General features: G+C 51.9%; 1 protein-coding gene across 4 annotated transcripts in view; it reads right to left on the reverse strand.

The window, feature by feature from the left end:
* Window positions 1-15,051, reverse strand: part of PRKDC (protein kinase, DNA-activated, catalytic subunit) — a 164,354-nt gene that overhangs the window by 47,472 nt on the left and 101,831 nt on the right. For 3 of the 4 annotated variants that reach the window (XM_060116122.1, XM_060116121.1, XM_060116120.1), the window contains exons 57-63: window positions 14,807-15,014; window positions 12,586-12,757; window positions 11,567-11,785; window positions 8,129-8,241; window positions 6,364-6,495; window positions 4,416-4,595; window positions 1,593-1,798 (exon numbers count right to left, since the gene is read on the reverse strand). In XM_060116122.1, coding sequence (XP_059972105.1) covers window positions 1,593-1,798; window positions 4,416-4,595; window positions 6,364-6,495; window positions 8,129-8,241; window positions 11,567-11,785; window positions 12,586-12,757; window positions 14,807-15,014 — 1,230 coding nt within the window. The remainder of the gene's footprint in view (window positions 1-1,592; window positions 1,799-4,415; window positions 4,596-6,363; window positions 6,496-8,128; window positions 8,242-11,566; window positions 11,786-12,585; window positions 12,758-14,806; window positions 15,015-15,051) is intronic. The other variant, XM_060116123.1, reaches the window with a different exon arrangement.

Here is a 15,051-nt window from a genome sequence, read left to right on the forward strand (position 1 = left end):
AATGAGTAAGTTGACTCATTAAACGAGCCTGTTCTGTGTTAATTCATGGCTGAGACACCGCTCTTACCTGTGGTAACCTATCTGGAATCCTTGTCTAGCCCTAACATTTGGAATGTAGTCAAGAACCCCAAAACAGGTAAATTAGTCCTGGTCCTAGAGATGCCACGTTTTACTCCACGTTCTATGGCCTTCTCGATTCTACTGACAGCCTGGATACGGGCTAGAGCATTCATCTCTGACGTTAACATAAACCTGATGGTCCGTCAGCCAAGCTCCCCCTTTAAGGTAGTCTCAAGTGTTCAGTAAGTTCGTTCCCTTCTCCCTAGAGACTTCTTCCCACCTTTTGAGTCTCCACACAAATGTCCTCTCTTCCTAACCCTGCAGTCGCCTGACCACCAAGCTGAGGACCACTTCCCTCCTAGTCTTCCTGAATTTGGTACTTCCCTGGGTATGACATGTGTTTATTACATCAAAAAAGCCCCATGGGTTCTCTTTCAGAGCCCACTGACTCCAAATTTAGACCAAAAAAATCTAATAGCTATAGCTCTCTTACTGCCCTGCTCATGGGGAGTTAAAGGTAACAAATCAGAGGCAGAGGTAGGGAGGTGGGAAAATAGCCCACAGCCCAGGAGTCCAAGAGGAGACGAAGCTACAAGCATTTTACAGGAATTCAGAAAACACACCAGCCTCAGGTCCACCCTACACTGGCCCCTGGTCCCTGGACGACATATGCTGTACTGTGGTCAAAACAATGATGTGGGACTTCCCTGGTGGTCCAGTGGCAAAGACCCCACGCTCCCAACACACGGGGCCCGTGTTCGACCCCTGGTCCGGGAACTAGATCCCACACGCATGCCGCAACTGAGAGTGGGTTCGCATGCCACAACTAAAGATCCCGCACACTACAACGAAGACCTGGCAAAGCCAAATGAACATTTAAAAATAAATAAATATTTTTAAAAATTCTGTTTGAAAGGAATGCACAAACATAATATAAAAAGTGTGAGGAAGCATTAATAAAGCTAGAAAACAAAAGTGTTTAAAAGTTTAGGCCCTTAAAAGCTGCGTGCTTCATTTATCCAGACAACACCCAAGACCCGAGACTCTGCCCCCTGAAACTCCCAAGCGCACAAGGCGTCACCACTGCCCATGGCCACGCCAGACCCAAGAGGGTAAGGACACCCGCGGGCAGAAGCAGCCCCCGCAGAGGCCCTTCCTCCCGCCCAGGGTGCCGCCCGCGCCGCTGGCGGGGTCTAACCCGCGTTGTGCCGCACTCGGCACCCCGCGCAGCACCTCACTACCACCACGGCGCTCAGTTCAGAGACAGGAGCGACCGTGTGACAGCGGTGAGGCAAGAGCCCCCGCTCTCACTTCCACTCTTACACCCAGAACCCGAAGACCTAAAACCCAGCGTTACAGAAAAGAAGCGCCAGTCAAATTTCACCCAAATCCAGCATCCTCAGAATTAGGCACTGGCTTTCTCATGATAAAACCTCACGTAACCGAAACAGAATTTGTTTTTCCCAAATAAACGAAGTAACTGTATCAGATATATCGGCCTCGGCCCCAGGGGGGTCGGGGCCCGGGCGTACCTGGCGAGCTCCATCCATCTGCCGACGGCGGCGGGGAGGCCAGGCCTGCCCCGAGCGCGCTTGGCGGGAGGCTCCTGGGGTAGCAGGTGCAGCAGCGCTTCCTCCAGCAGGTGGATGGCCCCCGGCTGCTGCAGGCCCGCCAGGCCGGCGCTGCCGACCACGGCCGGGTCCAGGCTCAGCAGGTCGGCGTGTCGGCAGCTGACCTCCTGCGAAGACAGACACAGCGGCCCTCTAGCCCACGGCTCCCCAGCCACCTCTGCCAGCGAGGACCTCGTTCTGCTAAGCACGAAGGTCTGACGTTCGTGGTCAAGAAAGCACAAGCTCCTCTGCGTGATTCTGTTAAGCTTTCCCCCACTTGCTCAGAGGAGGAAATGATCCCTCCTTCCTGCACACTTCCAATCCAGGATTAATTTAGAGCAACAAAGCCACTAGTGGACAGTGAGGCTTTTATGCATTGGCTGTACATCCAGACCACAAGCGCAGTTTCCCGGAAGGTGTACCCTGAAGAGACGAGGAGAGCATCTGAGACACGAAGATCTCACACCAGTCACTGCAGAGCAGGTGCGCGCACCCCCACTACCCGGCAGCCCCCTCACGTCTCCCCACGCCGGGGGCGCACGTGCTCAGCAACACGGAATGGAGGGCTTCGGGAACCATCGTGTTGGCCTTTACTTTGTAACTCTCAATTTGAGAGCTCTGTACACGTAAAAGTAACGGAAAGTGAGCCCCAAACCAATAGAGATAACAGTATGGCTACTAGGACAGCATCTCATGACGACAGACCTGCGTCTGCATGGACGTCTGGAAGGGCACCTGCCTCCCGCCCTGCGAAGCTGCTGGGCCCGGAACCCTCACTGGGACTGACCGGCTACCACCGAGCCAACTTGCATTCAACACCAGGAGTCTTGGAAGAATACAGATTCTCCAAAGCAAGCAAACAAACAAAAATGCTTGTCACTCTTAGCAGGAACTAGTGGTACAGGAAAGAAAATCCAAATAAAATTCTATTTCCATTAACAACATAGCAGGACTCCCCTGCTGGCGCAGTGGTTAAGAATCCGCCTGCCAATGCAGGGGACACGGGTTCGAGCCCTGGTCCGGGAGGATCCCACGTGCCGCGGAGCAACTAAGCCCATGCGCCACAACTACTCAGCCTGCGCTCTAGAGCCCGTGAGCCACAACTACTGAAGCCTGTGTGCTCCAGGGCCTGCGTGCTGCAACTACTGAAGCCTGCACGCCTACAGCCTGGGCTCCGCAACAAGAGAAGCTACTGCAATGAGAAGCCCGCGCACCACAACTACTGAGCCTGCCTCTAGAGCCTACACGCCACAACTACTGAGCCCGCACACCACAACTACTGAGCCCATGTGCCACAACTACTGAAGCCCACGCACCTAGAGCCCGTGCTCCACAAGAGAAACCACCACAATGAGAAGCCCGCGCACCTCAACCAAGAGTAGCTCCCCACTCGCCACAACCTGAGAAAGCCCGCGCGCAACGACGAAGACCCAACGCAGCCAAAAATAAATAAAATTAAATCTTTAAAAAACAAAATCGCTTCGGGATAAAATGTAAAGAGAAACTTATTTTGAAATACTGGCTGATTCAATATAATTTCTCAAGCCTTGTCTTTGGCATCACCAGGAGAAAACCAATGGAGGAATTCTACTAGTAAATTATAAACCAATAAAAATAGAGTATAGGGCCTCCCTGGTGGCGCAAGTGGTTGAGAGTCCGCCTGCCGATGCAGGGGATACGGATTCGTGCCCCGGTCTGGGAGGATCCCATATGCCGCGGAGCGGCTGGGCCCGTGAGCCATGGCCGCTGAGCCTGCGCGTCCGGAGCCTGCGCGTCCGGAGCCGGTGCTCCGCAACGGGGGAGGCCACAACAGTGAGAGGCCCGCATACCGCAAAAAAAAAAAAATAAAATAAAAAAATAAAAATAAAAATAACAATAAAAATAAAAATAGAGTATATAAAAAGAAACTGTATCAACAGTTTCACGCTACATCTAAAAATTACAAAGTAAGAATACTAAGTACTTCATCTCCAGGAATTATTACCCAATCAGTTTGCAAACCAAAGCTACTGATAAATAACACTAAAGAATGTAATTTTTAAATTACTCCAGGGAGGTAACTAGTTACAAAAATACTGAAATGAATCCAAAGGATTTTCTATTTGGGACTTTTGTAACGATCCATGGTTTGAACGGCAAAGAAAACATTTCTTACGTGAAAGAGTAATCTTCCAGTGTGTTTAGTGCTTACAAAAGTCCGTCTACACTAGTTCTCTGCTCGAAGAGCACAGCCTTCAAAGCCTTCTCTGAGGGCGGCCTCGCAGAGCCCGTGACGGTGCACAGCCTACCCGGGCCGAGAGGCGGCCTGCCGGCCTGCCTCTCCTCAGCCTGCACCACCCCGGGCTTCTGCATCACTTGGCCCTCGTGCACCTCCGCCTCTGCCTGTTTACCACCTGGCCCGAGCCCGCCTGTGCCTCTGTGCCCTGCCCACAGCCAGGCACGGGCTGCACCCACGTCCCCAGAGGCCAGCAGGAGGACTGGGCGCCGCACGACACGCAGGTGTGAGCAGAACACTGAGGGGACTGGCTGGTTCAAGACCTGAACAATTTTATATCAAGTTTGATTTCATTACTCCATCATATGTTTTTTTTTTTAATACAAATAAATTGCGTCTAACCATCTGGGAAGAAGCGGCCCCATCACAGGACATCTGCTCTGTTAAAACCCTCGTTTCAACTAAGAAGCCAACGGAGTCGCTAGATGCCGGCGTGTGAAGGGTGGGAGACAGTGCACATGGGGCCTCACCTGGATACAGGACACGAACGGCGGGAAGAAGAGGAAGGTGGTGCTGAGCAAGTGAGTGAAGTCCTGCAGCAGCTTCTGGGTGGCGCCACGCCTCTCAGACTCAGTCCTGTGCTTGTCCATCTCCTTCAGGATCCCGGAGCACAGGCTGCTGAAGAGCTGCTTCGCGATGAGCGGATCCCTCTGTAGGACATTCCGGAGGAGGACAGACCCGGGTGACTCACCCACAGCACTGGAGCCGAACCCGAACACACAAACTGCTGCCCACACGGCCACGGCACGTCCCGACTCCACGCCGACAGCCGCAGTCATCGACGGGGAGGATTCGGAACTTAACCCAACACATCTGTTTGACACATCTTATAAAAGGCACGATGGCACGGATTCTGGACCCAGAGTACAGACTCAGAAGCTGGCTCAAGTCCTGCGTGAGTCTGGACCTGCGGGTCCCTGCCCCGGGCCAGGGGGACACAGGGCCGTCCCTGGGGACTGACAGCAGCCTGGAGACATTGGAAAACGGCCCTGAGCTTAGACGACAGGCCAGAGCCCCGTCACCGTGGCCATTTAATCCCTTGGCGTCAGCAGGAGCCGCCTCCGTCCCGCGTGGTGGGTGGCCAGGCTGATGGACATAGCCCGTCCCTCCCGCTGTCCCCGGGCACAGACCCCAGTGCTGAGAACGGCTCCCAACAGGCAGCGTCTACATTTTTAAAATGAAGGCACGAAAGCAAGAATAAATAAAAATTTTAAATTATTTTGTTTGATAAAAGCTGTGTCTGAATAAAACTATAATTTGATTTTTCTTTATGTTGTTCATTACTCTATTTTAGGTAATGTATTTGTCTTATAAAAAGACATAATGGTTCTTATATAAAATTTTAGAAAATACGCATCAGGAAACAAGAAGAAAATAAATTTATAAATATCGCCCGTTGCTACACTTCACAGAGATGGTTACTGCCAGGTGGGCCTCTCACTCTGCTACGTGGGGTCCACTTAGTCTGTCAGGGGGCTTCCACGTCTATACCCACTGACTCTTGTGTACAAATTCCTTCCTCTACACGTGAATCTGCACGTGGGACAAGAGGCCCAGAACCTCACACACACACACACAACAGTGCCGCATGGGACGTGGTGGGACCCGCGCGTCCGCGATCCGGTCACCACACGGGGGGCTGGCTCAGGTGCTCCGGTGATGTGAGCCGTCCCCACGGAGGGAAGCTGGGGGAGGGGACACAGGACTTGGGCTATTTCTGCAAATTCCTGTCACTCTATAATTATTTAAACAAAAATCTTACCAAGCGGTAATGGGCTACACAGACATAATCTATTACTATAATCAACATTAGGACTGCCACTTAAGTGCAATAAAACATAAGGCATCATGTTTCAGTACCTAGCATAATCATATATTACATGATGTACGTGATACCCTTCGATTTTAAACATGACTTCAATTAAAGCCAAAGAAACCTTAATCAGACTTTCAAGGGATAAATATCCTGTTTCTGTCAGCGAATTCAGCGAGAAAACTTCATTCACTCCCAATACACTTATCCCCTAATGACTGAGAAAAATATCCCCAGTCCTCGGCTAACAAGCGAATTACCAGAGAAGGACACTGATCCCACGGACACCCTCTTGATCCTCCCCCAAAAGAGGACTTTGTATAATCAATTTAAGTGATTTAAGTGACTTAGCAACTTACACACTGTTTCATTCCCACTGACAGTACTGGTGAGAAAAACAGACTCAGTGTGTGACTGGCACACGGAGACACTGGGCCCAGAGCGAAGTGTCTCGATGGTCCCGTGTCAGGGTCTCACGGAGCCAGGAAGCCGCACAGCCACGACTCGGGGCGAGGCCCTTCACTGAGCCCCCGAGTGGGACAGATCAGCACCCCTGCCCTGCACAGAGGCAGCCCTGCGAGCACGAGGCAGGTTCCAGCACCGACCTGGGCCACAGCCTGCAAGGGGGTGATCAGGCTGCTGTGCGGAATCTGGATGTCAGGAAGGTCTCCACGACGGTAACTTCTGTACAGGACGACGTGGGCCTCGTGCTTCATTTTTAACTCACTCTTCATCTCCTATGGTCGTTAGCAGCGGAGGAGGATTAGAATTCTCAGTTAAGGCACCAGCGGCGTGTGAGCTATGACACTCAGCGCCCACCGCTGACAGAAGAGTGAATCAGGGACTTCCCTGGTGGTCCAGCGGTTAAGACTTTGCCTTCCAATGCAGGGGGTGCGGGTTCGATCCCTGGTGCCACATGCCTCGTGGCCAAAAAACCAAAACAGAAAACAGAAGCAATATTGTAACGAATTCAATAAAGACTTTAAAAATGGTCCTCATCCAAAAATCTCTTTCAAAAAAAAAAGTGAATCGATGACAATTTCTAACCAAGACGGTTTAGTCACTACGCTTTACCAGTCTGGCTATGATAAATCCAGAACAAAAACCACTGTCAGATGAGCAGTGAAGATCATTTAAATATTTATTACAAAGAAACCTGAGTTTCTCTGAAATCAGAGAACTTGATTTAAAACTTTTTAAAGCCATAAACGAGAGGCTGTGTTTCCAGACCATTGCTCTTAGGACAAACCTCGCAACGAGCCCCACCCCGCCGGCCCTGCTCTCCCCACGCGGGGCCCGTGTGGCGCTGCCGGGAACGTACCTCTGCAGCCGCTCCCTCCGCAGGGACCATCTCTGCGGAGCCCCCCACCCCAGCCTCTTTTAACAGGCTCCCCAGCGTGCTCATCTCCTGTTTAGTTTCCGGCGCTGCCCTGCTTTCTGTCTGCTGTACGCACCAGACCACAGCTCTGCCAGCAAGCACTCAGGTGACACGCCCCCAGCACCCCCAGCTGGCGAGCGCGCCCAACAGGGAGCGCGGGCCATCCCCGCCCTCTCCCTGAGACCCTCGAGGGTCAGCCCGGTGCCTATGCCCCCAAGCCCGCTCCTGGCTCCCCGGAAGCCCAGGCAGGATTCAGGCTGAACGAGGGGCTCGCAGCTCAAATGCCTCCAGTGGAATGGGGCTGGCGACAGGCCTGAAGTGTTGCATTAGTTGTGCTGGTTGCCACAGTTACAGGGATGAGAGGGAGGCGAAAGCATGTTTTCTTTCCACAGGAGATCCAGGGGAACCGTTCGACCACCCCACGCTCAAATTTGAAAGCTGAGTGGCTGAGGATTTAAGCTGAGTTAGAACAAGACAGGGCTTTCACTCACAATCTGGCCCTGTAACAGCTGGTCATCATCACTGATCCGTATCTCGCACTGGAGCCAGGGCTACACAAACTCTCCTGTCACGTCCACATTTTGAGGAACGTCCAGCCACCGGTTCATGCCACACGTGTGGCTGCAGCAGGCAGCTCAGCCCTGGCCGTTCTCCTCGCCCACCCCCGTGGCACCTCCAGCAGCGTACCCCCTGCTCACAACGGCTTGCTGGTCCCGAGCTGGGTCAGGGCTCCGGCCTCGGCGCCGAGAGGGGCTGAAGCTGGGAGGTGGGACCCCAGGGGGACGGGCGGTCCCGTCTCCACCACGTGGAGAAAGCCCGTCTGTCCAGAGAGAGCAGCCCCTGAGGGGAGGGCGGACCGGAACAGCTCAGGGGACCCCCGGCGGGCTGCTACCACAGTCAGGCTCTAGACCGACAGGGAGCCTGTGTCCTTGGCACACGTCCTCTGACAGAAAACAGCTATTTCTGATCAAATGCTAGAAACAGACACAAACCTTCTCTCGCTTTTGCTCAGCCACACCTTTCCTGGCATAAATCAAACTCAGTTTTTCTCGGTCCTTTAGAAACCGTCTGCGTAATCGCAGTATTTCGGCCCGACTGTCTGGACCTGAAGAACAGAAAACAGGCTGGTTATTCGCGGCAGACTTTGTCCTCCTCCCCAGAATCCCTGACACAAAAGCGAGGCTGTCTCTGAGCTCCATCTTTTACCTCCCCTTAGTTTTGTTCTCAAAACAAAGCCCGCACAGGAAACCGCTGACCACTTCGCGAAGCTGGCGAACAGAAAGTTGTGCCGCCTCGGTGCCGACCGAGAGCCGTGCGGAGAGAACCGGCAGAGGCCAGACAGCACCCGGGGACAGCGGAGGGGGCTCGGGGACGCAAGGCTGGGGCAGAAACCCTGGGGGTCGTGAGGACTGCTGGAACCCAGGGCCACCCCGGCACCAGGCCTGCAGGCAGGAGGGTGGAGATCTGGCCTCTAGGGGACCAACCAGCACAAAAGGGGGGCTTCTGTGCCATGGTGGAGGCCAGTCAGCACACACCCAACATGCAGCTACCACTCCAGACACTGTTTATCGCCCTGGCTGGAACACAGCAAAAATCCGAAAGTCACCAGTCGCTTGAGGAAAGCTTCAAGTAGGAAAAACAAAACCAAACTACAGCAAAACAGCAAAAGCTGAAAGCAGGCCGTCTAGGAAAGAAATTCAAAAAATGATCACTTATCAGAAAGAGTAGAGTAGATATTGCAACAGTGGACGGATGGGATGTTCAGAGACCAAAAAGGCTCATGGAAACTAAAAACAGGATGTCATCACTTGAAAGCATAGGTTAGAAGATAAGGCTAAAGACATGTCCCAGAATAGAGAACAAAAAGAGTAAAAATAGGGACTTCCCTGGTGGTCCAGTGGTAAAAATCCACCTTCCAAGGCAGGGGAAGCGGGTTCGATCCCTGGTCGGGGAGCTAAGATCCCACATGCCAGGGGGGGTGGGGGCAACTAAGCCCATGCGCTGCAGCTAGTGAGCCCACGCGCCTCAACAAGAGATCCCGCGTGCCTCAACGTCCCACGTGCCACAACTAAGACCCAACGCGGCCAAAATTTTAAAATAAACCAACTAAATAAATAAAATATATTTTTTAAAAAGGCTAAAAACAGAAAATTAGAAGGATAATCCATTAGATCTGATAGTCAAACAGAATCCCAAAAAGAGAAAACTGACACTTGGAACTCATCATCAAAATCATCCACGGAAGAGGAGGGAACCCTTTTCCTAATGGAAAAGAACATGAAAAACAACGTATATACATATATATGCGTAACTGAATCACTTTGCTGTACAGTAGAAATTAACGCAACGTTGTAAATCAACTATACTTGAATAAATTTTTTTTTTAAATAAATAAAATAAAATGTCTAGAGCAATGAAAAACAAAACAAACAAACAAAAAAAATCACCCAAGCAAAAATATTCCAGAACCGGAAAACAGGAGTTAGCAGCCTGAAAGGGCCTTCCTTAAGCCCAGGAAAATGGACTAAAACAGACCTGCACCTAAGGACCTTTTTGTGACGTTTCCTAAAACTGGTCTTAAAGAGAAGATCCTAAGAGCATCCGCAGAGTAAAGACCCTGTTCTCACAAAGGACCATGACGAGGCCACACCAGGTTCCTCAGAGCCCAGAGCTCTGTCCCCACAAGCACCAGTGCCTGCAAAGCAGTGACTAGCATCGCGTCACAAGAGCCGCCGCGGTGACCCCTACCCTGGAAGGTCTCCAGGGAGGTGCCCCCCAGAAAGGAGGACCAGATCGAGGAAGGACAGTCCGGGGCTAGCAGCCTGGATGCAGCACTCGGAGGCTCAAGGGAGATTTCACATAGACAACAGCTGTGCAACTCAGGGGAAACTAGGGGACAAATATGTAGAAAGCCAAACATCTAAAGAAAATAGTCATGTACACAAGAAGCTGCTCCTGTAACTTTGTTTGAAATAATGAGCTAAAAGAAGAAAAAAAAAAAAAAAAAAAAAAGAAAAGAAAAAAAAAGGAAAGGGGAAAAAAAGAAAAGAAAAAAAAAAGCCCTAAATGTCCATAAACAGAATATTGACAGTCTCTTGTATATTCATTCTACTGAATCCTATGCAATGATTTAAAATAAACTTGTGCCATGTGTATCAATATGGATAAACAATATTAAACAAAAAATGTGCATGTAGAAAATAGAAACATTTTATAATATTTTATAAAGCATGCAGAGCAATGCCTTACTATTTTTATGAATATAAGTTATGAATAAAAGTACATAAATTAACTGTGGAAATGATCTACACAAAATTCAGGATTGAAGATTACCTCTGGGAAGGTTATAGAGGGGAGTGAAATACAATTTGGGACAGTTTTTGTTTAGGGGTTTTTTTTTAACTGAAATAATTATGGCAAAAGTTTAATTTGGTAAAGCCTGGCTGTGGGTACAGGGATGTCAAATATATTATTTTTATTTTGTCTATATCTGAAATATTTCATAATTATAAAAATATAAATATGAAAAGAAGTCTGTTCGTTTAGAAACCTGAATGGCTGACACCTGGCAAATAAAGTTGGTAGAAGTAAAAAAAGAAAAAGAAAATAGTCATACACTCAATACCCTGTGATAGACCATAACGGAAAAGAATATAAAAAAAGAACATCTCTGTGTGTGTAGGCGAGTCACTGTGCCGTACAGCAGAGACTGGCGCAACACTGTGAATCAACTGCACTTCAATAAAAAAGAAAGAAAATAGCCATTAATGCCCAGGAAAAATTACTGCACAAGAAAGGAAAACAGGCCCACGTGACCCCAGCTCAGGCGTGAACTGCTCAGGCACGTGGGCGAGCCCAGGGCTAGGGCAGGTGCTTCCCACGCGTGGGTGCGGGGTGGGCGAGGGCCGGGGATGCAGAGCCAGAGAGAGTGACTGAGACCCAAAGGAAAGGGGCAATAAAAACGCCGACCGGAGCTGTAGAAGCCGCACCACAGACCTGGCTGACAGCAGACGCCGTCGCTTCCCACGAGTCTGGGGCGGCTGGCCTGTCTGCTGGCTCCTCACTTGAGCCGGGGCTCCTCCCAGAGACCCGACCCCACCCCACCCCGTCAGCCTCCTTACCTGCCCCCGCCCCGGCCCCGAGCTGACCGTCTGTGTCTTCACTCCCCGCCACCCAGGCCTGGCCTGACCCCTCTCCACCCCACCTGGACCTCAACTCTCTGAGGCTCAGCCTCCCCATCCTACCTCCTCTCGTGACCCCTAAACTTCCAGAAAGTCACTAAGCGACGGGGCTGAGCCCACTTTACTCAACCGCTTTCTGGACCCCGAACCGTGCTTCCACAGTGCTGGGCGCCACGCAGGGCCCGGGACGCGGGGACGGCCACAGGTTCGTGGAGGCGCGCGTTGCAACACACCTCGGCGACCACCTACCTTTTGCTACATTATCCACCTCGTCCCCTGGGAGGCCCAGCCTTTTCTTCCCGAAGTCGGGTCCCACTGACTTCGGGGCTGCCCCGCACAACCTCTCAGGCCTCTTGTGGGCAAACAGCAAGGACGAGGATGAGGACAAGGACTCGGTGGCGGGGGCCGAGCCGTCCCCCAGCGGGTCGAGGCTGCCCCCCGTCAGCCAGTGGGAGGAGCCTCTTCCCCCTGCAAACAGGCGTGACAGGCGCGTCAGGGCAGCGGGGACACGCCACTCGAGAGCAGGGGCCACCGCCTGGCAGCAGCGACCGAGATGGGAGCCGGCCAGGTCCCCGCGGGAAGACCCGGGCGGCGGGCGCCCGTGTCCTCAACGTGAGAAGCGGGAGACGTGTCACCTGCTCCTAAGAACGATACTTTGTGTCTGCGACAAGGTACTAAGGTCCGTGATTTCTAGCATCAGTGTCATAAAAGTTCCACACTAACTGTCCAAATCACTCCTATTTCTAGAACCAACAGAATGTGAAGAAATCATCACATGAAGGAAAAAGCACTGAAGAATTTACATAAAACCAGTTGGGGATTTCACTCTACAACTTGTACTTTGCTGATCAAAGGAAACAGCTGACTCATTTGAGAAAGAAACTACAAACACAGTAGATGAATTTGGTTTAGCTCTGCTTTGCTTCTGAGGTAACAAGGGGTTTAAACGTGATGCACTAAACGAAACCAAGACATACGCGTACTAAGACTTTCCCTGCTTGCTCCAATCAGAAATAACCCTTTTCTTCCCTTTCTTCGCTGCGGTGGACACAGGACGCCCATCGGACTCCACGCTTCTAAGCGCCCCGCGTGCCTGCTACCTGAGCGGCCGTCCCCACCTCCACCCCCAGGACTGTCCCCACGGGACTCCTGCCCCCGCCCGCCCCCCGAGTCTGCCCTCCAGGAACTCAGCGCCCCCCCCTCCTTCACGCCTTCTGGGGGGGGGGCGTGCTGCCCCGACAGCTGGCGCCCCGCGGCAGACGCGTTACCTGCACTCTGTGTGGGTGTGAAGTCGAGCTGCTGCTGGGTGGCCCGGACCTGCCCGGCCCGCGCCCGCCGAGCCGAGAGGGGCCCGTCCTGCGTCTGGGAGGCCTGGGTCTCGAGGAACATCGGGGTGAGGACGGCGCTCCGACAGCGCCAGTCGGGGTCAACAGAATACTCCTGCACACGAGAGTTTCAGGTGAAGCGGTGGCCCTTCTCAGCAACACTCACATGTTTTATCTAAAATCGAATGGTCCCATCAGCACATACGTACGATAACTTCGTGTGTCTCTGTGAGAAGTAGCTGAAGAACCTTTTCAAACTGAGTTTTAACGGAACAGTTATCTGCCAACTACACAAGCCCATCCGTACTGGGGAGGAAAAAACCCTTTTCTACGCCTCCACATTCTGCATCCAGAGGCTCAGGAAACGCCTCAGCTCCTCTGAGCACCCAGCCCCCACCCGGCGCCCAGACCGCCAGGCGCTGGGGACACGGGGGGCGGCAGGGCGGGCTCTGCTCCAGGAGCTCTGAGTCAACGTGCAAATCGCCACCGGAGCTGCTGGGCCGAAGTGCCAACGGGCATCTACGGGGGTGGCGGGAGGGGAGAGAGGAGCAGCTCTGTGGAGGCTATGCGGACGAGTGTGCGCCGCGTGCAGGGTGACGCACAGGCAGGCGTCTCGGGAAGAATGTGCATGGATTCCAAATAAAATCAGGAAGCCAGCACACTGGTCGTCAGGGAAACGCCGACCAAACCACAGCGAGACATCACCTCGCACCTGTCGGGATGGCTGCCATCAGAAGGGGGCCCTGTGCACTGCTGTTGGGGCTGTAAGCTGGTGCAGCCACTGTGGAAAACAGCATGGAGGTTCCTCAGGAAACTAAAAATATAACTACCATACGATCCAGCAATTCCACACCTGAGTATTTATCCAAAGAGAACGACAACACTAATTTGAAAAGATACAGGCACCCTGGGACTTCCCTGGTGGCACAGTGGTTAAGAATCTGCCGGCCAGTGCAGGGAACACGGGTTTGAGCCCTGGTCCAGGAAGATCCCACATGCCGCGGAGCAACTAAGCCCACAAGCCACAGCTACTGAGCCCGCGCACCACAACTACTGAAGCCCGTGGGCCTAGAGCCCGTGCTCTGCAACAAGAGAAACCACCACAACGAGAAGCCCGTGCACCACAACGAACAGTAGCCCCCCGCTCACTGCAACTAGAGAAAGCCCACGCGCAGCAACAAAGACCCAACGCAGCAAAAAAAAAAAAAAAAAAAGGGCTTCCCTGGTTGAAAAACTTTCAAGTCTGGGGCTTCCCTGGTGGCACAGTGGTTGAGAGTCTGCCTGCTGATGCAGGGGACACGGGTTTGTGCCCCAGTCTGGGAGGATCCCATCATGCCACGGAGCGGCTAGGCCTGTGAGCCATGGCCGCTGAGCCTGCGCGTCTAGAGCCTGTGCTCCGCAACGGGACAGGCCACAACAGTGAGAGGCCTGCGTACCGCAAAAAAAAAAAAAAAAAAAAAGATATATGCACCCTAATGTTCATAGCAGCACTATTTTCAATAGCCTAGACATAGGAACAACCTAAGGGTCCATCAACAGATGAATGGATAAAGATGTGGTGTACGTACACACACACACACAATGGAATACTGCTCAGCCCTGAAAAACAATGACATCCTGCCATTTGCCACCAACATGGATGGACCTTGAAGGCTACATGAAATAAGTCAGAGAGAAAGACAAATACTGTGTGGTCTTATTCATATGTAGAATCTGGAACAAAAACCAAACCATGCTTATAGAAACAGAGAACAGACTGGTGGTGGCGAGGGGTAGGGGGTGGGAGAAATGGGTAAAGGAGGTCAACAGATACAAACCTGCAGTTATAAAAGAAGGAAGTCCTGGGGTGCAGTGTACACATGGTGACTACTGTTAACAACCCTGTGCTGTGTATTTGAAAGCTGCTGAGAGTAGAGCTTGCAAGTTCTCATCACAGGAAGAAAATGTGTAACTGGGAGGTGACGGATGTTAACTGGATTTATTGTGGTGGTGACTTTGTAATACATACAAATACCGAATCATTACCTCGTACACCTGAAACTAATCCAATGCTATACATCATTTATACCTCAATTAAAGAAAAAAGAAAGGCGTTTAACACTAGTGGACAATGTCTGCTGAGCAACTGGCAGGGAAAGCTCAGATCACAGGGGAGAGAGCTCACCTGAAACTCACACTCCGACAGAGGGTGCTCAAACACGGGACTGCGGAAGTCGGGGCTCATGCTGGTCATTTCAAGCAGAAAATCTGTTGCTAAACTTAAGAAGTGCACTTCTATCTTAGGAGAATATAAGGAATTTAGGGCCAGCAAGCGGTCCAAGGTGTTTGACGGCAACCTAGTTTCGTGGCTCCAGAAGTTCCGAATCATTAATCTGAAGGGCAGAGAGGAAAGAAGAGAAGGAGGCCTGT

This window comes from Mesoplodon densirostris, chromosome 13, assembly GCF_025265405.1.
Source record: "Mesoplodon densirostris isolate mMesDen1 chromosome 13, mMesDen1 primary haplotype, whole genome shotgun sequence".
NCBI lineage: Eukaryota > Metazoa > Chordata > Mammalia > Artiodactyla > Ziphiidae > Mesoplodon > Mesoplodon densirostris.